The sequence below is a fragment of the Mycena indigotica genome (assembly GCF_014461135.1).
Source record: "Mycena indigotica strain 171206Taipei chromosome Unknown Mind.scaff0007, whole genome shotgun sequence".
In the NCBI taxonomy this organism is placed as follows: Eukaryota; Fungi; Basidiomycota; class Agaricomycetes; order Agaricales; family Mycenaceae; genus Mycena; species Mycena indigotica.
In genome coordinates, this window is record NW_023503006.1 from 837,190 (window position 1) to 865,100 (window position 27,911).

A 27,911-nucleotide genomic window follows, 5' to 3' on the forward strand; every position below is an offset into this window, starting at 1 on the left:
GATCAGGATCCTGCGGAGACATGACAAAACCAGGCCGGAAAGGGTTGGTCGTGCCAGTAGGTGTCCGAGGAACGGGAACAGGAACCGAAGTGACAGGAGCGCCAGCGTTGTAGGTGAAGTTCGCCATAGGCGAAGTGAGAGGAACCATTTGTTCGTAGAAGCGGGATGAACGCCGTTGACCAGTATTGGCGGGGTCAATGTTGTCAGAAGAGAGGCGTACGTTTGACATGGTCAAAAGAAAGTGAGTTTGTAAATACTGTTAAGTGCCGTGTCGACCAAAGGGACGGAGACGGAGACGGAGACGGAGACGGAGACGGAGACGGAGACGGAGACGGAGACGGAGACGGAGTACCCGAATCGGGACCGGGTTCACTGGGGACCGGGACCGGGTCAAGCCGAAAATTCCCGGACCCGGACCCGTGCTCAACCCTAGGGAGGATCCAAAGCGTGAATAAAAGCTACAGTGATACACGGAGGGACCGACCTAGCAGGGGAGGATCCAAAGAGAAGAAACTCTAAGGGTCCACCTGCTAGGGCGCCAACTATATACTGGTTGTCCGTAACTGCCGACGTAGAGCGCAGAAGGCCTAAGCGGCGTCGCAAGCTCTGTCCCAAGGTGACCGTTGGGAGGGTCTTGACAGATCAGTGATTGTGCGGGCGAAGGAGGCCGAGGACGAGGGTTGGGGTAGGTCGGAGCGTCCGAGGGAGCGTTGGTCAGATGCGCCTCGGATGCGCTCGGTTGGTCCAAAGGAGGCCAAAGCAGGGGTTCCCCTGACAGAATCACACACCCTCACCACTCTAGCCAATGCTGGAAGCATTTTTTGTTTCTGCGCGACACCGGTTGCCTGTGCCTCCTCCTCCTCCTCGTCCCCGCAATCAGATTTGTGCCTTGCACTTCTGTGTCGTTCCCTTGTCGTTGTGTTGCTTCCACACTTTGGCAGCCGGAACCTCTCCCCACTTCTAAAGATCTTTCCATCAATCCAGCTCATCTTCGACTTCGCCATCCGTAAGTTTCACCCATTTGCATGTCTTATCCTTCAATGTGCAATAGATGAGTCAAGAGTATTGGTGTTATTTTGGAGGAAAGACACTTGAAAGGCATGTTGGGCCAACGCAAGGTGATATTATACCCTGCCACAATCTTCTCGGTAAAATTGTCAATATTCATTTGCACCTGTTTTACCTAGGATGTCTTCTGTAGTATTGTCAGGCCCAGGGAAATTGATTTCAGATGGACGCATCTTACTCAGCCCGGCTTGAATCATTGCCAATGCCTCTACTGTCATCTCTGCAATGGTTGGCACAGTGATAGAGCCTGAATATCAACAAGTGAGCATAGATGCAAGAAAGAAGGATCAGCCTTGCAGCCCTTGTTGACCTTTCCGTCGAGTAGCAGCCCACAGCTCCAACAGCACCTTCTATAGCTGGATCTATGCATAAAATGCTGGTGAGGTCCATAGAAAGTTATCTATAAGATATAGGTATTCCACCGGACACCCATTAGAGTGTGTTCAGTAAAAACTCAAATGTGGTGTTTGATGCTGGAACCCAGGAGTTTGATGGCGGAATATCTCGGAGCCTTCAGGTAGAGAATGTTAGATGATGCTTGTTTCCTTATTTCTGCATCAATATACAGCTTAAATCTTGGTCTCTGGCCCTCCACTACATAATAACACCTGATGGATTGGCTCCCCAACTTTTTTAAGCATAATAAACATGTCCAAACCCGTGATATAGGGAAGATGTCTTTGACAGTTGGGATCAAACCCCAGCATCAATTTTAAGTCCTATTTCTTCAGGCCAATGACCTGGTATGTAGTTAGGGGCTGTATGATAGGGAAAAGAGAATATCATCCTAATTGGGATAAAATTGATGGATCTCTATACAGCCACCAGAATCATTGATGACAATCAAAATTGATTCCACATCAAGGTATAGATCTAGATGCCATCACTCTGTCACTGATAGCCCTCTCAGATAGTCTAACAATAATAAATTCAAGAGCTGTTATATATTATAAATAGCTGGACCCATATCTTATAGATAACATTCCCTAGACACCACCCATATCTTATGCATAGATCTGACTATAGGAGCTGCCAACAGCGCACTCAACTGTGTTGGATCCTTCTTGAACAGATTGGTAAAAGAAGCTAGGAGCACCGCCAGACTCAATGGCAGCAGGCGCTACGGTGTTGCTCATAATCTCTTGTTCTGTGTCTGCAGCAGCCAAGATGTTGTCGCCGCGTACTTCATGGTGCTGGGCGTCCCACTTGGCTTCAAGGGCTTGTATGGTTTCCTTGACTTGTCCCGGTGTAATGTCGTTTAAAAGGTCCCGATCTTCGCCCACTATAGTCTTGACCCCTTTCTTGATGTACTTCTCCCCTGCCATTTGATCTAATGTGGTTTTCAGTCCCACTGTTTAGCAACACAAGAGAAAAGCCCTTCCCTCAGTTGAGTAACTCCATAAGAAACAAGATTTTGACACCATTCACTGCTCGGTTTTCCTTGACATTGCAGGATGCATTGGTAATGCAATGAATGATCTACACCTCCTTCACCCCATGGTCCTGAGCTGGTTGGGAAGAGGTCCCAGAAACTTGTGAAAGTTTTTGCTTGTAAAAAATCAAGGAAAAAACTGATCCTTTGCGTAACAATTTTTGCTGATAAAAATTTTGAACCATTTCCCTAGTAAAAATCTTGAAAAAAATTTCAAAAATTTTACCTAACTTTTCACAGGGAGAAACAGCCCACTGATATATAGCATTAGTGGACCCACTAACCAAATGTGACAGTTGCCTAGTGATTCCCACATTCACATAGCTTGATTACATGAAGGTTTAAACAGCAAGATAATTAGGCAAGTTTCTGATTCAGGTGTTGTATATGTAGCAAGCTTTATTTCATATTGAAACTCTGTAGTGCCAACTACTTAAAAAAATTAGTTAAAAAATTCAACTATCAATACTTATGATGCTGCCCTTGCTGATTTGCCTGCTTGTTCTCCCAAGTAAACCTAAGGAAAAGTTACATAAGTAAAATTACTGTCAAGATCAATCTGTTGGAAAACAAGGAATGCATTGGGTGTAGAGGTGTCCATATTGACAATAAGTATGCATAGCAAACTAGTCCATCCCACACAAAGCTCTAAACCTTGGATCAAATATCGTTCAATAGCTGCCACTATGACAGTTCAATAGGTACTTGATCCACCTGTCCAAATATTCGCCCTTTGCTTCCTAGGGTCACGGGTGTGCTTCGGGAATATGGTGTGCGCAACAACCCCTCCTGACCTCACTGTAACAACCGCTCTTTTAGTCAGCATTGACCCCTAACTTGAAATTTCCCGGGCTCTCGCAGCGAAGATCAACTTTGCTTCTACTTGTTACTATGTTAGCTCACAACTTCGGGGGGGAGGATGGTGTACGGCTTTTATAGACGCGGCTTTTACATTCTAAACCGCTAGTATACAAGCTTCGATTTAGATCTTGAACTCCTCGCCGACGATCTCCTCCGACAGTTTCCACAGCTTGTCCGCGTTGGCCTGGAATAACGGTTTTCAGTGGCCGCTCCGCGGGCGGTGGGAGATAGACTTACGATATCGGAGTTGAAGGCGCTGCGGTTGTGGGGTCCACCGGCGGTGTCGCTGGCATCGGCGCAGTCCATCAGATAAGCACCGGATTTGTCTGCTCGAGGCATAAATAAAAGGAGACGGAAGGAGGGAACGAGAAGACGCACCGTTTAGACGGTGATCGAAGGCCGCAACGAGGGTGCTAGTCAGAAAACGGAGCGTCAGCCTAAGTCAGGGAGGAACCGGGTTTACATACGTCGCAGCGCCCTCGGGGATAGTCTTCCACGGGTGGGCGGCATCAGGGTTTTGCGAGCCGTCTTCCTTGATCTCGCCCATCGCCTTGAGCGTGGGGATCATCGCCTCCTTCGTGAAGATGTTCGTGAAAATGACTGTCGACAATAGATCAGTGGATGGGCTTCGAAAAAGGGAGACACATACCGCCGGGGTGCAAGCTGTAAGCACGGAGCTTACCCTCGCAACGCTTAGAGAGTGCGAGAGCGAAGAGGACGTTGGCGGACTTGGCCTCGTGGTAACGGGCGAAGACATTGCTCTCCTGAGGGGGTGCCAGCGTGGGGCTTGCGGAGCATCGTCCAGTCGATGCCAGGGCCAGCAGCCTGGGCGCCAGACGAGACGATGACGATGCGGGGGAGCCACGAGCCGGAGATAGAGGCAAGGAGTTTGGGGTATAGGAGTTTGGTGAGGAGGAAGGGGCCGAGATGGTCAATGGCCATCTGGCCTTCGATGTCGTCTTCGGTGATGCGATAGGTCGCGTTGGTGTCCGCGGCGTTGTGGATGAGCACCTGCGATGGTCAGATCCAACGCGATTGGGCGAGATGGCAAGACGTACGTGAAGGGGCTCAGAGTAGGCGTTAACCTCGGCACCAGCCTTGCGGACAGCGGCGAGCGAGGACAGATCGAGGACAAGGGGGCGAATCTCAGCCTTTCCACCCTCCTTGCGGAGCGCCTCAGCGGACTTCTCGAGACGCTCCTTGTTGTAGCCAGTGATAATGACGAGGTTGGCGTGCTTGGCGATGACGCGCGCGGTCTCGAAACCGATACCGTTCTGCGAGGTGCCGGTGACGAGGACTGAAACTGAGTGTGAGCGAGCGACGGAAAGGGCAGGATACACGCACCGTTCTTTCCGGCGATGTCGCTGGCGAAGGTGTCCGCGACCTGCTCGGCGGTGCTGGAGACGTTGAAGGTGGGGAGAGACATTTTCGTGCTGTGACAAGTGGGTCCTCCATTCTCAAAGCCACCCGCCTTTTATTCGTCGGGAGTGGTCGAGCCTCTAGGTAATCAGCTCAGACACTCCCTCGGAAGACCATCCGACATGTGACGTCCTGTCAACCAGGGGGATTCGATGAACCCTGCCCAGTTGGCGGAGGAGAAGATGGGCGCTTGCGTGTACGTGCGGCTACGATCATGCCGTCCTCCCTTTTTAGGGTCCTTCGTTGACGGCTGACACGCCACAGCTGACACCACCCCAGTGTACCATGTACCCTGCACGAATTGTCCTTAGAAGCGGGAAGAGCTGGCTGCCGGCGTCGTCGGGTGTAACTTGGCTGTAACTGATGCCAAGCGAGTCACACCAGCGCCAATCAATCATCACGCGGTGACCCGTGCCGGCGCTGCGGGCCGTGGAGATAAGATAACTCGGATCTCGCCGATGAAAGATGATGTAAATTCACGATCCAAACTGTCGGTAATTTATCCGATTGACCACAGATCATGCGAGGGGAACCGGACGTGGGGGCTCTGTCTATTAGCAATTACTCAGATTACTCGCACTACGCGACTACTAGTCTAAATCTGCGCGGTTCGACCTAATTTTGAAGACCTAGCATCACCGTCTCTGGGACCGTGCGCCTCGCTGCTCTTCCTCCGGCTCCGGGCCGGGGCTGCCTTCCCTACTCCGACTTCGGCTCCTTCGTCTGAGCCGGCTTGGCCCAGGTCTCGACAAACTTCCTCTCCCTATTACGCTCCCGGTTCCGGGCTGCATAGCCTCGAGGCTAGTAGACGCCTGCATCTGTCCAGGGTACCGCGGGACCTGCTCATCGCCCAGCGAGAAAATAACCGTCTCGTAGGTCCCCAACTTCACCGTCGGCTTCCGGCCCGGCCCGCCCTCTCCCCGGGCGTAGTACCCGCCAAAGCCCGGCTCGCCACTCTCCCGTCGGCCGTATGCACTGCCGATAGGCACCTGCGCCTGGAACCGGTGCTGGTAGTTCCCGCTCGCGGGGACGCCAGCCGTGGTGTGCGGCACCGTTTGCGAGTCGAGTTGGCCATAAGGAGAGGACGGCCGCATAATTGGCGGGGGCGGCGGGGGCGAGCGGTCGTGGATAATTTGGAGCTCACTAGCTGCAGGAGGAATCGGGATTGTTGTAGGGGGCAGGGCGGGACGGATCGGGGGATACCGGGAGTTTGTGGGTGATTGACTAGAGTGGCGAGGAAAACTCGCGCTTTGCGTTGGTGTCCGACTTCGTCGCGATGTACCCGCTTCAGGCTCGACGGGGGAGTATATCTGGGGAAGCGAAGGCCGACTTGGATATGTGTGACTGGACCGGGTGCTCGACGGTGACCGAATCGGGGGAATGGTTTCTTGTGGGGGAATATAATGTGTTGCCAAGGGAGGGGATGGAAACGGCATTGGTGGTCCTGGAGGCCGCTGTAGATGTCTGAATGGTGGTAAAGTGGGCAGTGGAGGTGGCGGGCTCCGTCGCTATACGCAAAGGTTCAGCCTGCATATACCAAATTGGGGAACAAACAAACTCACTCTTGTTTCATGATGACTTGCCGAACGCTGTCGTTTGTATCGCGACTGGTCCTGGTTCTCCTCCTCGTCTGAAAGTCCGCGTTGATGATGTGTTGCGACATATCCTGCCGCAGAGGAAGGCCGTGACGGTGGAAAGCGTTGGGAGACACCGGAAGACAGTGGGCGTGGGTCAATTCCTGTCGTCATTTCCTCGAGAAATTGACCAAACGTAGCCCGGGACTGCGCCGCCTGGGCATGGATAACCGATAGGTTCCGTTCCGCATGGATCCAGTGTGTTTCGACGTGGCGTCTCTTCCGCTCTGCCTCCTGCAACGCTGCCTCCGCCCGCGCCAGCCTCTCCCGGTATGCTGCCTCGTTCGAATGACTACTCTGTGGTGAATGCACGAGAGCCTGTAGCCTGTCCGCTTTCTTCCGGACCGCGTCAAGCTCCCGTCTAAGCGCCTCGGCCTCGCGGCGGGAGTCAGCCAACTGGGCGGCCAGCCGATACTCGTTTTCGGAAACTGGCTGTACCGTGACGGCAGGTGGTGGGGGATTTGCCAGCGCGGGTTCGGCAGAGACACCACGAGACGGCGACCTTTTTTGTCGCTTCCGACTCGAAGAGGGGGATTCTCGTCCCGGATTGTCGCGGTCGCGGTCCATGGTTCTGTGGTGCGTAGATTTGATGAGTAGGAGGCCGCAGCTCGCATCGAGTGGGAACCGCTGAAGGTGGAGGGTGAAGAGGGCGTGTGTGCACCCAGCAGAAAGCGAAGAAGGCAAAAGCCAAATTCGGTTCCTTTGCGTTACCCCTTCTGAGGCAACCCGAGGCACGCTGCAAACACGTGTAGGGGAAAGTGTAGCCGAAGTTCTTATCCCCCATCTTTTTTATCCCCAGCGCTCTGTCGACATCCGATTTTAGTGTGGCCAGGGCTATTGTAGAATCAGATCGAGACACACCACCGGCGGCGTGTCGGGGCACCGTGTTGCTGTGGCACGACAACGATTTTCTTTCGAAGATGGCAGTTGGTGGTCAAAAGTGTCACGTTAGCGTGATGCCGTAATACCGGGTTTTTCACCGCCGTCACCCTCGCCCAAGGCAGCTAGTCCCTGGAAGTCTTCCGCACTGGCGTAGTCGGTTCCTGCGCTGCTGTCCACACTGGGGCTGCTCTAGCACAAGAGCTTCACTCGGAAGTGGGCCCATCTCCGCGACGCCCCCGCTAGAACCGCATGCTTCATCGTCTTCCGCCAGTTCATTCCCAGACTCGCAGGTTCATTTCGAACCTTCATTTCATTTCGGCACACGACATTTCCTTGCTCTTCGCAGGAGACTCTCACGCGTCGTCACTCAATACATGTTCTTCCACGAAATTATCTCATACCGTCCGGAAGTGGCGAGGGAATCGCTCGCCCTGCTACAGCAGCCTGCGTCCGGGAGCTAAGGGAAAAAAAGGCCGACCAGCACTCCCTCGCCTGCTCCGCAGGGTCGCGCCTCTTCACGGAATCCGATGCTCGCTCCGAGGGTCATCATAATCGATTCAGTTACTGCTTCGTAACATCTGGCACTGGCAATCATATCTAAAATGAAATCTCTCACCCCGGACAGAGAATCTCTAGCCTCCAATCTGGGCAGCTGACCGGCGACCATTCAAAATACTCGGCACTCGGCACGGTTTTTTGCTATTCGCCATTCTATCGCAGGGGGTCGATGAAATCATTGTCAGGGACTTGGCGACTTATATCGATGAAATTCTGTGCCGACAATTGACTGTGGAACACACAGAACAAGGGCAACGCTCACCTTGCATTGGCTGGTGGTGGAACAAATGAAGTGGAGATGGGCAACGCCGGCCAGAATTGATGCATATTCCGTGCAAATGAACGCGTTCGAAGCTGTCAATTAACAAGAACAATGTCCGGGGATCATCGAAGGCTGCATCAAGTTTTCATCAACAAAGAGGCCTGTCGATTGTGTCGAATGTGAATGTTTTTCGCCTCCGATCGCGGGCCCCGGAGGCATCCGCACCTCGCACTTCTGTGATACCTCCCAGCATGGCAAGACCCACCAGCCTGCAGCTGGATCGCGGAGGGAGTAGCGCAAGCTCCCACAAGAGGCCCTTCGAGGAGTAAAGACTCCGGGAGCAGGCAGGCACACCGCCCGCCGACGCCCGGCAATCTCCAAAGCTTCAAACTTCAAGCTCGTCCACGCGAAGGGTGCCTGTGCCATGCGCACTAGCCTGTTCTTTGCACGACAGCCTCCCGCGATCCTGCTGGCCTCCTCCCCCAAGCCTCGTGGCCCGCCTCAGAATAACTGTCATGGGCTGACAGCGAACATCCTCCCAAGAATTCACACACATCATAACTTTAACTGCCCCACCGACGACGTCCGTATGTGGTCACAGAACCGCGGGCGGCCCTGCTGTCCTCGTGGCTTGGCTCACGGCGGGGCTATTCGCTATCAGGAATTGGTATTCGATGTCGATTGAAGTAGTATTTGCGAATCTTCCCCACAGCTTGTAACAATGATACGGTATCGGCTTGAATACATAGTCGCCCCATTGAAATAGTCCAATCACTGTGAAAGTTGCTCCGCTAACGAACCCAATCCAACGGACACAGATTGCGGCTCCACGGGAAGAGCGAGATTTGAGTGGCCCGCAGCGGGGCAATGTGTAGGAGGGACCACGCCGTGGTCTGGCTCTATCGATTTAGGCGGAAAGTATCCCATCGCGCGAGCCATACGGGCAAAATCGTCCTCGAACTCCGGACCGGGTTCATAGTACACGATGGGCGGAGAAGCAGGAGAGTTGGCTTGTGCCAAAGGCGCGTAATGCACGAACTGAAGGGAATGGTCGTTCGGGGTCGTAACAGCGCAGTCTGGGGACTTGGACCTTGGATGATTGACGATCGTGTTGCAATGACTCTCTCCATGCATGCGCAAAAAATGTTTCCTTCGAGCTGCCGGATCCTTGGTATCGAAGTTGCACCCTTCGACTGGACACTTATAGGGCCTGTCGCCAGTGCTATTATAGAAGGTCAGTAAAATGGCGCAAACAGAAGAACACGACACGCACTGCCCATTCAGGTGGATGTTCAGGTTGGTCTTATATAATGTCCAGAACGGGCATCCTTCCACAGGACAGCACAGTTCGCTAATTCAGCCATCGGTAAGTAAATTCCATCCGAGAAGATACTTATGAACGAACAGATTATCGCGTTGTTGTTGAGAGACATGAACAGTATTCAAGTGTCGTCGCAGGTGGGGCAAGTCGTTGAAACTCCAAAGACAGTCGCCATAAGGACAGCCAAAACGCCTGAATTCGGTGGGTGGTAGCCGGCCATGAGGAGATCCCTACAATTACAGTCAGAGATACAGGAGTAGAAACCTATAGGGTGACTTACGAGGTGGGATTGGCGGGAATGCGGGCTTGCCATTTAGAGAGAGAATAGTTTCTTCGAGTGGTTTTACCCGTGTCGGGTATGAAGCTCACGGTCGGTATAGCCCCGAAACTGTGCCTTTATACTCTTCATCTATGACCAGCGTTTATCGGATTGCTCTTTGGTCGAGGAGTAAAATTGCCGAAAATGGTATGTGGGCCCAAGCGTAACCAAAGCACGACTTGAGCCACTCCCGCAGAGGATTGCGAGTGGCGCTATGGCCATTCAGGGAAGGTTTTTCAACCATGGTTAGGCGAAACAGGTGGTACAATCGTATGGGGAACCCGACAGCGAAAACGGGGGAACATATCACATTGGCTACTCAGAGCTCTTCTCCTAGCGGTAGATGTGAGAAATGGTAATAATGGTTTGAAGGGGTACACACTATTCAGGGAGACTTCAACGCGAAACCCTCCGTCCTCCGTTCCCGTCTATTTCGCCCGTCTTCTGTTGAGCTGGTATCGAGGGTGAAACCGTAACGGCAGGAGGTGTAGCAAGCATTCGGCGGGAGTCGGGGGACGGCCGTGTCAACAAGGGGGTATCCCACTACGGGTGTGGTAGTTGAGAGCAAGTCGTTTGCGGCTCTGGAGGCTGACGCACCATCATAAAAGACTCTAACTTGCGTTCTGACCCGTCCAAGTTCGCTTGTCGTGTGCTCGAGGGTGAGCAACCAAATGTTCCGTCGCAACGCCCAACATTTGCCGCTGGGGGGATTACGAAGGACTGGAGTCAGATGCGCGGGGTTTGTAGTTTGTGCTAGTCATAGTGTTGGCCGTGGTGGTTGGAAGGATAGATGGGGCGAGGGTGTCACGTCAGACTTCTCGCTCGGACCCGCGACGTATACCCCCTCGATCCTTTTCCTCTATATGTCGATGGTCGTCCTATGCCCGATAGCAAGCGCTAACTCTCCGCCCTATCTTCGCTCAAGGTTACAGCAGTCGCCGCATCGGTTACCACTTGACTCACTCCTTCTTGGGCCTTGTTTCTTCCGACAGTTCTCCCCGCTACTGCGAGTGGGGGTTGTAAAATGCCGGCCCGTCTTACAAATGGTCCTCAGTGCCGTCGTTCAAATGACACTCCCCGCATGAATGGAGGCATGTCGTCTCTGCATTTCCCTTTTCAATAATTCCGCGAGCTAAAAACTGGCGAGATACTCAGTGGGCTTTCACCGATGGTTTCGGGCTACACGATGGTCTGTATCCATAACTTACTCAGCAAAACCGATAACACCGGCATGCGAGCGCTCACTTAAAAGCGCCTTCATGCAAGTCAGGGGAACAGAAACAAATGTCTCTTCCCACTTTTGAATTTTCCACTACAGCTGAAGAGGCCACTGCCGCGCTAGCCAGCGAAATCGCGGGGAAGAACGGTATTTAGCCAGCTTTTGGATTCATACGACACACTCACTACTGGCACTCCCCAACCAACTTCACCAGTCCTCATAACCGGCACGACGATGAAGGGAATTGGCTTTGAAGCCGCGCGCACGATTGCCAAGTATGCAAACCTAGTCGTCATTACAGGTTATAATGAAACAAGGTCCGTATTCCTTCTGACCCCTGTTGCGTTCCGTCGCTGAGACATACATAGATTGCAACTTTCGAAAGAGGCGATTGAGAAAGAAAATCCGACAGCCGTGATACGTCCATTGATTTTGGACCTGTCTACTGACGCGTCCGTGCGCAAATCTGCCGCTGAAGTGAACGCTTATTTGGAGCCCATTCACGTAGGTTTTACAGTGAGAGCCTGAGAATGCCTTCCTGTTGACCAACATCCTCCCGCAATAGGTTCTTGTTAACAACGCCGCATATACCGACATTGTCGACAAGCAGACGCCGGACAATCTCGAAGTACAAATGGCAACGGGTCACATCAACCCGTTTCTGTTCACCAAGCTCATTCTTTCCAAACTCCTCGAATCAACTTCCGGGGATTGGGTTCCGCGTGTTGTTTTTGTTTCGTCCTCGATGCATGTTCTTTTGAATGGGGCACCAACTGAAAAGGAGGAATTGGCACGTGGTAAGGGCGGAGGTGACAATGATGCGGCGCGCGGGTTCATGCGCTACGGGGAGGTGAAAAGCGCCAACGCTCTAACCGCCAGAGAGCTGGCAAGAAAGGCCGGGTCAAAACTCCGAGCCTTCAGCTTGGATCCTGGAGGTTTGTTATGCACTATTCATAAAGAAGAACTAACGACCTTTGATCCTTTGTGATACTTAGCAATCCTCACAAATTTGCACCAAAAGCCAGCCGTACAGCCTGTCTTGCAAACAATGGGTATTCTAGACGCCGAGGGTAATCCGCTTGCATCTCAATACACTTGGAAGACTCTCGGTCAAGGCGCAGCCACGTACGTCGGGTTGACATGAACCGCGGATGCGTGACTAACTATTATTAGCACCGTCGTCGCAGCTTTTGACCCGAGAATCAATGGTATGCACTTAGACTCAGATTCATCTACTAAGACATGTTCTGTAGACTACTCTGGTTCCTATCTCGCCGACTGTGTTGTTGCAGATCAACTAGTTGCACCCCACTCGGCCGATGATGTGAGTGGCGGCCAATGGCCATCCTTGTGAACAGCATCCATACTGAACATGTTTAGGAGCGGGCGGCAAAATTGTGGAACATGACCGAGGGAATCATTGGGGAGACATTTGAAATATGACAACTTTCAAACTACGTACTCATATGGTGTAGTTTTTGAAAAATAGGTATTTAAAAGCGGTTTATTAAGATAAGAGTTGGAGTCAATTTCAAATGTGTCAGTAGCCTGAGCCTTTTCAAATATGTGTTATTTTTAGTATTTTACATCTTGAAGCATTATTGCCATTTGAATTGGAGAAAGGTGCATTGTAGAAAAAAAATGTTTTCCACTTTTTTAAATGCCTTCTCGTCAAGTTCTACTTACTAGTAGTAATTGCTCACTGGCACTGTCACTTCCTTTCTCATATCAATGTGTCATGGTCAAAGACCATGAAAACCCTAACACTCGACCAATCAGCTGAATATGGATCACCTCAGTTCCATAACTAGCCTGGTTTATAAACCAGGGACCTAGTTAAATCTTTCCAAAGCAGTATTTATAAACACTAAAATTTTATTCATCTAATTAAACCAGTCAGTACTACTGTACTATTTCATTCGATTCTGCGGGCCTGTGACCTGTGACACATGTGGCAGAAATGTGCAATTCAGCCAAAGGCTGAATTTGGTGTGACCTCCTGCCTTATATAGAAGTTCTGCGCGCTGTAGGCGCAAAATTTTTCAGAAATTACCATTTTGGGACGGTTTGGGAGCGAAGAAACTTGCTGTGACCTGTGACAGGCAGAAAATTTTCGGCCAAAAAAGTTAATGTGACCGTGACAGGACTAATTGATTGAAATACTACAGTAAGTCTAGGCCCTACCAAATGTACTTTGTGGTGGTGGCCTGGAGATCCAGCTGGTTTCCAGCCACTCTGGACCCAGAGTAGATCCATGTCATGGATAAGACCTGGCCCGTCCGCTCCGGTGCTGGCGTCGGGCCATTGCAGGCCCATAACACGCAGCACGTGACACGATGGGGAACATGCGCCCCAGTAGGAGGAATGCACACGTAGGAAGCACATGACCGAGAACGACGCTTCGAGCCGTTGCCGAGCCCAACCCGATACCAGGGGACTGGGGAAGAGTGCTAGGAGGTTAGGAGTAGCGCCTGGCCCGCAAGGGATGTACGATTGTCCCCTCTGCAGCCAGGAACGGGGGTGAGGAGGAGCAGGAGAGGGTGTCCGATCACCCCTTTGCGGGCCCGTGTATATAATGCGTGATAGCGTACCATGTACTCTATCGCTTGGATCATCTGAAGAACTACCTTACTACGTGCAAGGAGGTGCCATCGACTCATTGGGCCCGACCCGACCCGATTCGAACCTTTGACCACTGACAGCGACAAGGGACTGAGTCAACAGGCCCTTTTGGTTTCGATCTATCCCACTTGCCGCACTTGTGGGCCTGACAATCCGTCTGTTCTGTTCCGGGCGCGCGATCCCCTTACGCCCGCACAGCAGAACACGCGAGAGAGAGAAAAAAACAATTTATTGCAGAAAATTATAAAAGTCCAAGAAAATAAAAAATAAAAAAATAGCGAAGCAATACCCGACAGCTATACATGACCCTTCCCCTTCCGACTGGCCGAAGGACCCGATGGAGGAGAATGCCGTGGCCCTGACCCGGGTCGAGTACCCCCCAGGAACAGGGCTTGAGCGACCAGCCTGGCGACGATCAGCGGCAGCGGCCCTCTGCTCCCACAAGCCAAGTTGGGTTGCTCCTGTTCTCCGACACCGCCTGTAGGTCCGCAACCATTTGTAACCAAACATGGAAACAATGTGGCGCTGATCTGGGAACTAGCCCAGTGTCACATGTATCCACCAGGGATTTTGTGGCTGTGGCACAGCCGGAACCCCGTTGGCGGTGTATAAGGTGATTGGAGAGCACCGGACCTAAAAACTCATTGAACAAAAATATTAGTGGCCCAGAATGGGTAACCAAATCAAGGAGTATATCTGAACCTGCGATGGATGCCAATGGAGTCAATGGAGCCAACAAACTCATGGACTGCTGTAACCTCATAGTGTCCCCAATGGACTGTCAATAGACTTAATTGGCCCACGACCAGAAAGCAATGGCTTCACAGCTATTCAAGTCTGGGTTGACTTATTTACCAAACGAATCCATATCAAGCCCATGAGCATCAAGATCAACAGTGAGGGAGCACTATGTATCTGACTTCATGCCCAAGCTTGATCGGCTGCCAGGCTGAGAAGAGAGATAAACCCAAGCATAGCATACCATCCTCAAACCAACCGTCAGACAGAGTGGATGAACAAAGAGATTGAACAGTATCTCTACATCTACTAGTATGTCAACCACCACGTTGGAATGGATCGAATGGTTGCTGTTGGCCGAATTTACCTACAATAATAAAGCTCATGCTATCATGGGTACCATCCCTGTAAAGGTGTTAAAGGACCATATGACCGTAAGGTTGAGGCAGCAGAAGAGTTTGCAAAAAAGGTGCAGGATGCAACGTGACAATCAAGAAGGCCAAAGAGCGGATGAAGAAGCACTATGACCAGAAATATGTACCTGCACCTGAGTTCAAAGTTGGAGACAAGGTGTACATTGAAGGGTCAAAGGTGCAGCAGAATTGACCATCTGAGAGTCTATAATAAGACAGAGCTGACAGCCTACCACGAGCCCCCATCCCACCAATGAGAAGAAAGGCCGCCACCAGACATTGTGTATGATCATGAGGAGTGGGAGGTTAAGGAGATTATGAAGAAGTAAGCATGGTTATGGTTGGCAGTATCTGGTGCAGTGGAAGGGATATCTGCATGGGAGATAGCAAAAAGACTCGAGAACTCTCAAGAACTGTTGGATGAACCTGGTAGTCAAGACCTGTAGTGTGCCTGTTTTTGTTATTAGGATTACCTAGTCAAACATTACTGACCCATTTTGATGAATTCAGCGGGCCTGTGACCCGTGACGGTTTGGCCGAAATGAGGCAGACAGCACGTAAAGGCATGGCTAAAGTATGACATCATTGCCTCTTGTATTAGGCATGGTAAACACATGGTAGTAGTGTATATAAGTATAGTAGATTTTGTATTGCACCCTAGTCTTTGAATTCTATCATCTTTACAATATTTTTCCACAGTGCTTCTTGCTTGCCTTCACTGCTGGCATCCTCTGATTTGGTGTTATTTGTGACAGTGCATATCATCTCGGTCTCATGGGAAATCATCAGTGGGACCTCTGATGACCTAGTTTGATATTAGCAATACAGATACAATATATATGGTTGACACTGCTAATACAATACCAATAAAATACAATACACCAATTCAGGCTCTGCATGTATGTGACCAGGAAATTACCAAATAAGAATAATTTCCTGGCTGATTTGGTAATTTACTGTTGATGCTGAGCAGTAATGAGAATAGTAGGACTCAGTCCCACTTTGATGTGCGCAGTCCCATTCTTGTGGTGCTGAGACCACTTAGCCACTAATGAGACAACTCAACTCAGAATGCCAATCATAAAAAGATGGATCACACACTCTGCAGTGGGCCTGCCTGGCAAATGGCAGCCCACAGCAGTGTGGGGTCCGGGGCAAAGCCCTCGGTCAGGGTGGAAAACCCCGGCTTGTCAGGGGAATCTGCCTTTCAGCCCCTCGAAGACAATTCCAATTCCGGTCCAGCCCTCCATCTCACCTGCAGAATCACCAATCCGTAAACGCCCTCTTAAGGGTCACCCTGGGACCTGGCTGGCAACACCGCTCAAGCCCTCTGTGCCCGACAGCGGCAGCTACGGACAAGCAGTATATAGTCAGCTATCTTGCAAGTGGACCCTCAGAGTTTCTTCTCTTTGGATCCTCCCCTGCCAGGACCTTGATCTCAGGCCTCCGGGGTTGCCCATACATGGCTGGCGCCAGCAAATCCTGGCTGGCACCCTTGATGTAACAGTTGTCGATCTATCAACTGTGGCTGATATGCGGGAAGCAAGTCCTATTCCGGGACCTCGAGAGTAGGACTGGGATGTCACAAACAGAGCTTGATCAAATGATGGGTCAACTGAATGAGTGATCAAGTGATGGCTCCGTAGAACAAAGTAAAGGGAGGATTCGTAAGATGGTAGGAGTTTGTTACTAGTGTGACAGACTCCCAAACAGGTAGGTGTGTTTGGTGTAATCAATGAGAATAAAAGGACTAGGGTACAGGAGATCTAGCAGGCTACTTATATACCGTCTGCACCTGTGACGTCACATACTAGTGCAACAGGTGTCAGACTAAACTAGACTGTAAGTAGCTGTTTCACCATGGCACTTGTCACACTACTGTCAGAGTAAGGCTATGCAACAGGACATAGACATTTGACAGGAACAGTGACAAGCGGGGATGTCATCAGGGCGATGATTGGATCAAAAAGGATAGGTATGTGGTAGGAATCAACAGGGTGTGATATTACCCCCCCTTTAGGTTCGATGTCCTCATCGACTAGATTAGGGAAAGATCAAATCCACCGTTGAGAGGGAAATAGTTGAGGTTCGAGTATTCAGGAATTCATCAATATATTCCTGAGAGTTGGTAAGATTCCGTCGAGGTTCCCAGGTATTTTCACTATAAGGGTAGCCTTTCCATTTCACAAGGTATTGAACTCCCTTGCCTCTCTTTCGAGATTTAAGGATTTTCTCTACCTCATATTCAGGTTTTCCTTGAACTGTAACAGGTCCTGGGCGTTCTTCTTGACGATGAGGTGGTGGTTCATGATAGGGAGACAGCAGTTCTTCATTGTACACAGGGTATCGATAGTCGAGGCCTGGTACCTTTAATTGGTAGGAAGCTGTCCCCACTTTCTTCAGGATTTCATAGGGTCCAAGTCGTCTATCTGACATCTTTGCAGAGGGGCGACCTTGATCTACAGTTTCATTTGCTTCTAGCCATACTTTCTGTCCAGTCTTGAAATTAGGAGCCGGAGTTCGTTTCTTGTCATAATATTTCTTCATCCGTTCCTTTGCCTTTCGCATGGCTATACTGGCATCATCTCGTATGGCTTTCATCTTATCTGCAAGCTCTTGAGCAGATTCATTTCTAGATTCAACATATGTCCCTATTCCTTTCCATGGATGATATCCATGATCTAGATAGAAAGGTGAGGTCTTTGTAGATGCATTAACCTTGTCATTATATGAAAACTCTGCAAGTGCAAGCCAATCAGACCAATCTGACTGGTTGAAGTTAACATAAATACGCAGGTAATGTTCGATCTCTTGATTCATGCGTTCCGTTTGTCCATCTGTCTGAGGTCTGTAGGCTGTACTTGGATTCATTTGTGTCCCAAGTAGCTTGTTCAGTTCAGTCATGAACCCAGACAGATAACGTGGATCTCGATCAGATATAATCTTCCTTGGTACTCCATGGTACCGAATAATTCTGTCCCGAGTAAGTCTTGCAACTCCTTCACTATTGAGCTCGGTCGTTGTTGGCTCAACATGAATCCGTTTGGTAAATAGGTCTACCCAAACTTGAATTGCATTGAACCCATTGCTCGTGGGAAGGGGACCAATCATATCCATGGAGATGGTTTGCCAAGGTCCTTCAGGCACATGATGTGGATTCAGGAATCCATGTGTGCGTCGTCGATAGCGAGTTCGTTGACATGATTCACATGTCCGGACATAAGCCTTGACATCATTGCCCAAGCGTGGCCACCAGAAATTGCGTTCAATCAATTCCTGAGTTCTATATTCTCCTGGGTGACCAACCATTGGCACATCATGATGCTGCTGAATAATCTCTTCCCGCAGTGTCTCGTCACGGGGTATATAGATTTTGCCTTGATAGAGAATGATATCACCTTCACGACTCCAACCGGGTAATGATTTTTGGAGTGCAAGCTTGACCGAAGTGTCAATCACCTTGCTAGATTTGATTTTCTCCAAAATCTGAACATCTACACTCTCTATCTGGAGGTCTGTTGCTCTGAACAGTTCTTTCTTGAGAAGTGTGACATCTTCATTATCATTTTTTCCCTGGTCATGGTCCGCTCTGCGTGATAGCAAGTCAGCTTTACGGTTGAGTGCACCAGGGCGGTGATGGAGAGTGAAGTCATATTCTGAGAGCTCTGTTAACCAGCGGGCTTGTCTTCGATTAAGCTTCTGAGGCTTTTTGAAGTATTCGAGATTTTGATGGTCGGTGAAAATTTCGAATGTCTCATTAGCTCCCATGAGCATTGGTCGATACTCCTCAAGAGCAGACATGATTGCAAGCATCTCCTTGTCATAGATCTCATAGTTCCTTTCTGTCTGATTGAGACTATGAGACATGAATCCAATAGGACGCCATTGGTCATTCTGTCTTTGGCTGAGCACAGCACCAACTGCTCCTTCAGATGCATCAGCTTCCAATCGGAACTTTCCGGTATTTGCTGGTAAGGCTAGGACAGCGTCTTCTGCTATCCGAGACTTCAGACCTTGGAAAGCATCTCGTTGCTCAGCACCCCAGCACCAGCCAGACTTGCCAGTCAATTTTGTAAGTGGTCGGGCTACCTCACTATATCCTCGAATGAATCGGCGATAGAAGTTTGTAAAACCAAGGAAAGCTTGAACCTGTTTGACGGAACGAGGTTCAGGCCAATCAAGAACTCCTTGAATTTTAACTGGATCCATCTTCATTGAATTGTGTGAGATAATCACTCCCAGATACTCAATTGAAGTTTGTTCAAATTGGCATTTCTCTGGTTTGAGATAGAGCTTATGCTTAGCCAAGGTTTCAAGCACCTGGGCCACGACCTTCCGGTGTTCTTCAAGAGTTTCGGTGAAGATAAGTATATCGTCCAGGTAGACAATAACATGTCCTGCATTGATAAGATCTCGAAGAATGTCATTCATCATAGTTTGAAATGTTGCAGGAGAGTTGGTGAGTCCAAAGAACATAACAAGTGGTTCAAACAAGCCACGGTTTGTTCGAAACGCAGCTTTCCACTCGTCACCTTCCTGGATTCTCACATTGTTATATCCCCAGCGAATATCAAGCTTTGTGAAGTAATGGGCACCCTGAAGTTGGTTCACCAGTTCAGAGATTAGAGGAAGTGGATATCGATTTTTGATAGTCATTTCATTCAGTTTCCTGTAATCCTGTACTGGTCTGAGGGTCCCATCCTTTTTCTTGACAAAGAAGAATGATGATGCCATTGGTGATTTTGATGGTCGGATTCGGCCAGTTACCAAATTTTCCTCCAGGAACTCATCTAGCTTCTGTTGTTCCAGGTGAGACAGAGGATAGATCTTGCAGTCAACAGCTTGTGCTCCAGGCTTTAACTCAATAGCATGATCCCATGGTCGGCGTTCAGGAAGAGAGTCAAATGATTCCTTGGAAAAGACATCTGTGTAATGTCGGTATTGCACAGGAATCTCTGCTGAGTGTTGGTCCTTGCGAGCTTCTTCAGCCAACCGTTGAGATTGTGTCTCCTTGGCTCGAATATCAATAGCAGGTGCAAAGTCAATCAGAAGAATTGAATCTCCTTCCTCCATTAGAGGATCATTGCAACCAGTTCCATATTCAGTGCCAGTCATGTTGCATTCTGCTGGACAGCCACTGAATGTTAATTTGTGGGCTCGCCAATCAACCTTGGGATTATGCTTCAAGAGCCAGTCATATCCAATGAATACTCTTGATTTCCCCAAACCTGTCACCAAGAATCGTTGCTTCTCCTGGTGGGAGCCAATCTTCATCTGAAGTTCAACATAATGAGTGATTCTCCCCCTGGAGTTGACAGTTCCATCAGCATTTCTTGGCAGGATATGAACATCCAGCTCCTTCATCTCAAAATTCTGTGCAACTGCATAATCTCTGTCAATGCATGTTGAAGTGCAGCCAGAGTCGAGCAATGCATTCACAGAACGGACTTTGCCTGTGTCAAGCGTAGTCAAAGAGATAGGAAGCATGAATTCATGCCGGTTCCTGTGCTTGTAGAACTCCTTGAGATCTTGTGACAGCTTATCAGGTTTTGTAGTGTGCTGGTTAAGTGCAGCTTGTCGAATGCGTGTGGTGGATGGAATTCGTGTTCGTTTATATACTGGAATTGGCGCTTCCTCCTTATCCAAGGATTGAGCCATCGGAGTCTTCTTGCTCCCCTTTTGTTCTTGAGGTTTCATTCTAGTTGTCGAGGCAGCAAGTCTGCCACGGGCCTTGCGTTTGGAATGGATATGGAATTTCGAAATGGTATTAGGTGGGGAATTAGGAGATGAATCGGTATTATCAACAAGATCTGTATCCGTTAGTTGTTCAAGAATTGTATATCTTCCAAACTTCTGCTCAGCTACCTTGGCCATTGGCACTGAGCGCTTCAAAAACCCCGTTCTCTCAGCTTTGTAGCGAGAGTCTGCAGAACTTCACTGCCAGTGTCCAAGCCATCAATCTCAGCGCAAAGCGCTCGAAGATTGAATCCTTGCTTGTGGGGTTCACTGCAGTTTCTGCTCAAATGTCCAATCTTGCCGCAATTATAACAAGTGAAAGGCTTTCCTTTTTGCCTTTGCTTGTCCACATCCATGGGTACCACTTGGTCTTGAACTGACTGAGAGGTTTTCTGAGTCAAGCCCACTGGGGTAGGAGTAAACCCACGGGGAGTATGATGTACTGCTCGTGGTTTGTGTACCGGAGATGTAACTTGTCGATTGCGTCGAATCTTGCTTCGCTGCAGATTTCCATCAATCTGTAGCAATCGTTCCTTGAAGAGCTTGTATGTGGAAGGCAGGACATCCCCTCCAACATACATCTGACTGATGATATCTTCATTCACATTGTCCTCTAGAAGTTCCACCAGGAAGGCATCATAGTTACCACCCTCTGCATGGGGTGAGTAACCAGCCTGTTCTGCATGAATTTCAAACTGTTGCAAGAATTCAACAAGTGACATACGCCCCTGGCAATTACTTGTTAATTTCAGATGAGCAATCTGTGAGAGGTTCTTATCCTCAAAGGCAGATTCTAGCTCAGTGATGAGTTCTGCAAAAGTATAGGAGGTGCGAAGAGTACCATCTGGATTCAGAGTACGCTTCTTCCAGTTGCGGACCCAATCAGCTGCTACACAGTCTGAACCATCTGCCTTTCGAAGAAAGGATACTGTGAAGAAGATCCGCTTCTTCTCAGTATTCAGTTCACTGTCGTAAGCACCGATATAGGTAGTGAGAGTGTCGTAAAAGTTGTTCCACTTGGCTGGAGTGCCATCGAAGAACGAGGGAGTAGAGGCGAGAATGACTTTGGTAGTCATAGTAGTATGATGAGGGTGGCGGAGTAGAGGTAAGGGATAGGGGTAGTGGTTGATAGTTGGTGGTTGTTGGTAGTTGTTGGTACGAGGGTACGAAGGTAGTCCTTTTATTATGTCACAAACAGAGCTTGATCAAATGATGGGTCAACTGAATGAGTGATCAAGTGATGGCTCCGTAGAACAAAGTAAAGGGAGGATTCGTAAGATGGTAGGAGTTTGTTACTAGTGTGACAGACTCCCAAACAGGTAGGTGTGTTTGGTGTAATCAATGAGAATAAAAGGACTAGGGTACAGGAGATCTAGCAGGCTACTTATATACCGTCTGCACCTGTGACGTCACATACTAGTGCAACAGGTGTCAGACTAAACTAGACTGTAAGTAGCTGTTTCACCATGGCACTTGTCACACTACTGTCAGAGTAAGGCTATGCAACAGGACATAGACATTTGACAGGAACAGTGACAAGCGGGGATGTCATCAGGGCGATGATTGGATCAAAAAGGATAGGTATGTGGTAGGAATCAACAGGGTGTGATATGGGAGCTATCAAAGTAGGACTAAGTCCTACTGTGTGAGTCCCAGTCCTACTATTCTTGTATATACTCGGTCATGCTCATTTATATCTCAGGTCTTGATTTAGCAGTAATCAGCTGGCAATTTTTGGCACCAGATTTTTGCCCTATAAATCCAGCTTTGGGCCACCCTTTTTGTCCAAATCACCGGTGCATGTTCCACAATGCAGGTTGAAACACTAATTAAAACACTAATTAAATCCTGCACCCTAACATCTCTAGGGCTCCAACTATTTAGTTTTCATTTACACCTCCAGGTAAACTAAATGGAAATGGTAAGAAAACGTTTAGTAAACGTTTATTACCATTTAAAAACGGTTAAAAATAGTAATATAATAATATAAAATGATGAACAATTTTATGGTATATACTTGAGTTTATAAGGTTTATTTAACTGAAAGATGGCATTTCTCACTTGTAATACTGTTCTAGATGGGCCTGTAGGGCAAGATTCGTTGCCTTTGGCTTATTTGATGCCAGATCATGTGATGGATTCCTTCAAAAAGAAGCCTACAAATGCAACAACACACACGGTAAATTCAAATCTTTCTTTTCCCTCAGAAACATGAACACAAATATCACCTTTTAATATATATTTCCTTCTGAAAAGAGAAAGACTCTCTTTTCATCACAATGAAAGAGCAATTAAAAGACTGCCATTTTGTCCAACTTTCTGTCTACAACAAATTGTGATCTTTGTGTTTTTGCAAAAAGATGCTCGCACCCGCACATTAACCCTCGCTCTCAAATTCCCATCCCCTCAACAATTACGTCTCGCCATTCAAGCGCGAGTGCTACTGATCTCCAACCATCACCACTCTCCACCCAAAGACGGTCCTGGCGTAATCTACGCCTTGGACCTCAAATTGCGAAATGGGCAGCACATTTTCAAGATCGGACACACGTCTTTGCCCAAGAATCGCCTCCGACAGCTCAACAAGTGCACCACTCGCTACTGGGCTGCAATGTGGCATGTCCGGGATCGCAAGCGAATGGGTAGCACTTCTTTTCGTGCCCGCGTTGTCGTACTAACGCGGCGCAGAAGAGGTCTGCCACGAATGGTTCAGGCCCGCCTGGCTCGGGAGGGTGCCCTGTTCCGTATGTGGTCACAACCACATTGAACTCCATGATCCGCTTCGAAAGTTGGACAAAATGGCAGTCTTTTAATTGCTCTTTCATTGTGATGAAAAGAGTGTCTTTCTCTGGTACTTAAAGATGGATAAAAAGAAATCATTTTGGTGTCTATTTTTATTCAGATAAAATATCTTATTTCTTTCAGAAGGAAATATATATTAAAAGGTGATATTTGTGTTCATGTTTCTGGGGGAAAAGAAAGATTTGAATTTACCATGTGACAACTATCTATATTTATGTGGAAGGTCCTACACTAGTGTGTATTTGGTAACCAGATATATACCTGGTAGTAACATAGTTATGAGCATGTCTGCTATTGTTATCAGGGAATAACCATCTCTTGATAATCACTAGCACTGTCACTGATCAATGAGCATTTTGTTCTGATTAATAAACAGTTTTAATGTACACTCCCAGAAACTGTGAATTGGTCAAGCGACTAGCAGCCTCATCCCAGAATGCTGAACGCATCAATTCCTGCGCTGGAGGATCATCAGGAGGCGGTAGGCATAGACAAAACGTGAGCTGAGTCAGCGCGGGAAAGTGGGTCGTCCACGGCAGCAGATTGCGCGCGCACTGCAGCGTGTATACATTCAGTGTGAGCTGGTTGACGCATGTGAGCGCACCAGCAGCGTCGAAGAAAGGTGTCGTGTTGGCCCAGAGCGCAGGGGCGTGCGAGCCGGAGCGGAGCCGCGCGCCGCCGCCAGGCTTGCTGGACCCGGGCGTCAGTGTAAGCTGCAGTTCAAGCTCGCCGGCGGCTGGCCGGCAGACAGCGAGTGCCTCGAGGTCACGAAAGAACGGCGTAATGTCAGCGGCAGTCTCTCCAAAGTGGAATGAGACAGTACGCAGCGCCGGGGTCCGCGCGAGCCCCGGGATCAGGCCGCCGGCCACGGTGCCATGTTCGGCATGCGTAACGACCTCGGCCAGCGCTGGCAGCATTAGCGGCGGATCAATCAGCGGACCCTCGGCGCCAGACTCCCTGCTGGCACTTCCAGTGCTTGCCACCGTGGTGAGCTCTGGGTGATTCTGGAGGAATACACGGACTGCGTCAGGGTCCGCGATGTTGCGCGGCGCGATGTGGAGGCTGCGCATGGCAGGGAGGCGTACATAACGCAGGAAAATGGCCAGGTACGGGCGCACGGAGGCAGAGAGGGTGTCCGTGAGCGTAAATTCCGTGATCGCCGAGGGGTTGAAGAGGAGCATGCTGCACGGCCGACCGCCGGCCGCGCGCGGCCCGAGCACCGTGAACTTGACCTCGTCGATAACCCTCGGCGGCTTCGCGACCCGGCGGCGGCTGCGGTCGTGGCACGTCGTTGTTGTTTCATAGTAAGTATCCGGAGTGCGGCCGCCGCCGCCGCGGGCCGGAGGGTTCAGCCGCTGCCCGAAGCCCAGGTCCCACCGTGCGATGTCCCCGGAAAGACACGTAAAGAAAGCCTGTGAGTAGTGCACAATCACGGGCCCGTTCACGTTGCGCGCGGCCAGGAACAGCGCCCGGCAGAACTCGGCGCTGTCCCAGTTCGCTCGATCCCAAGTAAGAGTTAGTTGCCGTAGCTTTTTCGCGTTGGCCAGTAGCCCCTGCAGCGCGTCTATCTCTGCCGCGCCCATATATCCATATTCGATCCTCATACGGCGCAGCAGCGGGCCCCACGCATCCGACAGCACACGCACCACCGGCAGATCGGGCCGGACTAGCGTGACAGTCCCACGCTTGTGGTGTGCAAAGTAGCGCCGTGTGCAGAGCTCGTGCAAGGCGGCAGCGGCGCCGGAGAATAGCAGAAGGTCGTCGTCATCGAGATCCTGGATCACGAGCTCCCAGAGCTCAATGGGAAGGACGTCGCGGAGGGGAAGAAGCGGCATTGTGGAATAGCCTTGGGGGGTGGTGTGGAAGGCGCTGAACGCGAGACTGCCAGTGATATACTCGTACAGCGCTGCCGAACAGTAGTCAGTTGGCGTGAGCCTGCCGCCATGACAACGATGGCTCGGATTCGGATCAGATGCGCCGGTGAGCGCCAGCGCTGATTGGGGTACAACGATGAGACTAGATTGATCAACCAGAATAGCAGTGCTATATCAAGTTTTCATTGCAGAAATTCCCAAGTTCAAGCAAAATAAAGCCAGGATCTGCCAGTGCAAAGAAGACTACTAGTAACTTTCCTTCGATCTATTGAGAGAAGCTGTTGCATTGGGAACTACGACGCCACAAATTGTCTTTAATCACGTTTTAACTGGTGAAAATCCCAGCCATGTTGTACAAAAAGTAGCAGTCTATGTGGACTTGCGTCGTCCATACATTCTAGATAGGCACTTAAATTTAGATCTTGAACTCCTCCCCGACGATCTCCTCCGACAGCGTCCACAACTTATCCGCATTGGCCTAGACGAGCATCGTCAGCGCCAACTCCTCGCAATTTGCAATTTGAAAGACTTACGATATCCGAGTTGAACGCGCTGCGGTTGTGCGGCCCGCCGGCAGTCTCGCTGGCGTCGGCGCAGTCCATCAGGTAGGCGCCGGACTTGTCTGCGAGATGCGTGAATAAATGGAGAAGGAAGGTAGGGAGGGAGGAAGACCGCGAACCATTTAGGCGATGATCGAAGGCCGCAACGAGGGTGCTGAGGGAAAGATCCATGAGCGTAAGTCAGGGAACGAGCCGCGGAAGCGTACGTGGCAGCGCCCTCTGGGATGGTCTTCCACGGGTGGGATGCATCAGGGTTCTGTGATCCGTCTTCCTTGATATCGCCCATGGCCTTGAGCGCCGGAAGCATCGCCTCCTTCGTGAAGATGTTGCTGAAGATGACTAGTTGCAAAATTGAGCATCAACGAGGAGCAGATAGGCTGGCGAGATCACGTACTACCGGGATGCAAACTGTAGGCGCGGAGCTTCCCCTCGCAGCGCTTGGCGAGCGCAAGGGCAAACAGCACGTTTGCGGACTTGGCCTCGTGGTAGCGCGCGAAGACACTGCTCTCCTGCGGTGAGCCGGGGTGGGGCTTGCGGAGCATCGTCCAGTCGATGCCGGGGCCAGCGCCCTGGGCACCAGAAGCAACGATGACGATACGGGGGAGCCACGAGGAAGAAGTAGAGGCAAGGAGTTTGGGGTATAGAAGTTTCGTGAGGAGGAAGGGGCCGAGGTGGTCGATGGCCATCTGGCCTTCGATGTCGTCTTCGGTGATGCGGTAAGTTGCGTTGGTGTCCGCCGCATTGTGAATGAGAACCTGCAAAAGTCAATCCATTGGCAGCGAGATTGAGGGCGGCTGAGACATACATGGAGGGGCTCAGAGTAGGCGTTAACCTCAGCAGCGGCCTTGCGGACAGCAGCGAGGGAGGCGAGGTCGAGAACAAGAGGACGAATCTCAGCCTTTCCACCCTCTTTGCGGAGAGCCTCAGCGGACTTCTGAAGACGCTCCAAGCTGTAGCCGGTGATGATGACGAGGTTGGCATATTTGGCGATAACCCGCGCGGTCTCAAAGCCGATGCCATTCTGCGACGTGCCGGTGACGAGGACTACAATAGCGGGTGAGCAAGTTGCTGCAATGGAGGGGGGTTATATGGACGTACCGTTCTTCCCAGCGATGTCGCTAGCGAAGGTATCTGCGACCTGCTCGGCAGTGCTGGAGACGTCGAAGGTAGGGAGAGACATTTTCGTAGTGAAACAGCTGGGTTGGTGGGGCAATTGGGTCCTCCATTCCAGCAGCCTCCCGCATTTTATTCGTCGGGAGTGCCAGCGGGCGGGCCTCTGGGTAATCACCTCAGACACTCCTCGGAAGACGTTCCGACCTGTGATGTCATGTCGGCTTGGAGATTCGAAGTGCCCTGCACAACTTGGCTTAGGAGAAGGCCGCCCGCTTGCGTGTGTGCTCGGCTACGCATGTCGACGGATGAAGTCTCGGTGCAGTCTAGTGGTGGTGGTTACGGAAAGAAGAGAAGGCGGGCCACGTGGTGTCCCATTTCCGTGGCAACGGACGCCATCAGTCACCCAATCCGTCACGGCACGTGAAAAACATGTGACACACTGCGTAATATTGATCTCTCTTGCTCATAACCATCACCACCAGCCCAGACACTGTGCAATGCAGCATGACGACGTGTCCTTCGGCGCTTACAAGTACCCGCGTGCGCTGGCCGCCGAAATCCTCCAGCTATAGGCGTACACTTGTTTTGGACCATATAAGGAGGCGGACCGGTACCTGCTACCCAGCGCACCTCCGACTGAGTCGCGCTCCGCAGTGTGCGGTTTGTCCTGCGCCGCACCGCGGACGAGGTGCGTCATATGCTGAACTAAAACAGTTACTTTGAATGATGCTCCTAAACTTGAAGCTATCGGACTACGATTATGGCTATGGCTAATATCGGTTTTCTTGGATCCATGAGTCGCTCCTGGCGTCAATCATTCGACCACAGACTCGGCCTCCTTCTCCTCATCTTCCCACAAGAAACATTAACCACCAATCCTCAGCGACCTTGCGGCGCTCCTACGAAGCTCAAGCCGGCAACAACATCAAACAATTACACTGTTCTCGATCGCCATCTCCGTTTCCACAGAAGCTCAAGGATTTGAATCGGCGTCGTGTATCCAAATCTGTCATTTTCCGGCTGGATTCCCACGCAGCGGGGTGCGATCTGGGTTCTGTGCCCTCGGAGTCATACATAA

At 50.4% G+C, this 27,911-nt stretch overlaps 5 protein-coding genes across 5 annotated transcripts; 1 reads left to right on the forward strand and 4 right to left on the reverse strand.

The window, feature by feature from the left end:
- Window positions 1–3,482: 3,482 nt before the first annotated feature.
- Window positions 3,483–4,787, reverse strand: MIND_00806600 (Short-chain dehydrogenase/reductase family protein; the record flags this gene model as incomplete). Its single annotated transcript, XM_037364742.1, has 8 exons — window positions 3,483–3,545; window positions 3,599–3,687; window positions 3,740–3,774; window positions 3,829–3,961; window positions 4,011–4,044; window positions 4,091–4,372; window positions 4,420–4,658; window positions 4,706–4,787. The coding sequence occupies 8 exons, from the start codon at window positions 4,785–4,787 to the stop codon at window positions 3,483–3,485; spliced, it is 957 nt and encodes a 318-aa protein (XP_037217984.1).
- A 628-nt stretch (window positions 4,788–5,415) lies between these two features.
- Window positions 5,416–6,981, reverse strand: MIND_00806700 (uncharacterized protein; the record flags this gene model as incomplete). The annotated part of the gene is made up of 2 exons (XM_037364743.1): window positions 5,416–6,288; window positions 6,343–6,981. The coding sequence occupies 2 exons, from the start codon at window positions 6,979–6,981 to the stop codon at window positions 5,416–5,418; spliced, it is 1,512 nt and encodes a 503-aa protein (XP_037217985.1).
- A 1,906-nt stretch (window positions 6,982–8,887) lies between these two features.
- MIND_00806800 (uncharacterized protein) lies at window positions 8,888–9,750 on the reverse strand (the record flags this gene model as incomplete). Its single annotated transcript, XM_037364744.1, has 4 exons — window positions 8,888–9,338; window positions 9,390–9,467; window positions 9,522–9,667; window positions 9,718–9,750. The coding sequence occupies 4 exons, from the start codon at window positions 9,748–9,750 to the stop codon at window positions 8,888–8,890; spliced, it is 708 nt and encodes a 235-aa protein (XP_037217986.1).
- Window positions 9,751–11,040: 1,290 nt separating this feature from the next.
- On the forward strand, window positions 11,041–12,418 carry MIND_00806900 (Short-chain dehydrogenase/reductase family protein; the record flags this gene model as incomplete). Its single annotated transcript, XM_037364745.1, has 8 exons — window positions 11,041–11,122; window positions 11,190–11,292; window positions 11,344–11,479; window positions 11,541–11,910; window positions 11,971–12,100; window positions 12,149–12,183; window positions 12,229–12,299; window positions 12,356–12,418. 8 exons carry the CDS (start codon window positions 11,041–11,043, stop codon window positions 12,416–12,418), a joined length of 990 nt encoding a protein of 329 aa, XP_037217987.1.
- Window positions 12,419–25,575: 13,157 nt separating this feature from the next.
- MIND_00807000 (Short-chain dehydrogenase/reductase family protein) lies at window positions 25,576–27,113 on the reverse strand (the record flags this gene model as incomplete). Its single annotated transcript, XM_037364746.1, has 7 exons — window positions 26,819–27,113; window positions 26,526–26,764; window positions 26,115–26,475; window positions 25,927–26,059; window positions 25,840–25,874; window positions 25,694–25,782; window positions 25,576–25,638 (listed from the first exon to the last, which is right to left on the reverse strand). Exons 1-7 carry the CDS (start codon window positions 26,898–26,900, stop codon window positions 25,576–25,578), a joined length of 1,002 nt encoding a protein of 333 aa, XP_037217988.1. The 5' UTR covers window positions 26,901–27,113.
- Between the last annotated feature and the right edge of the window lie 798 nt (window positions 27,114–27,911).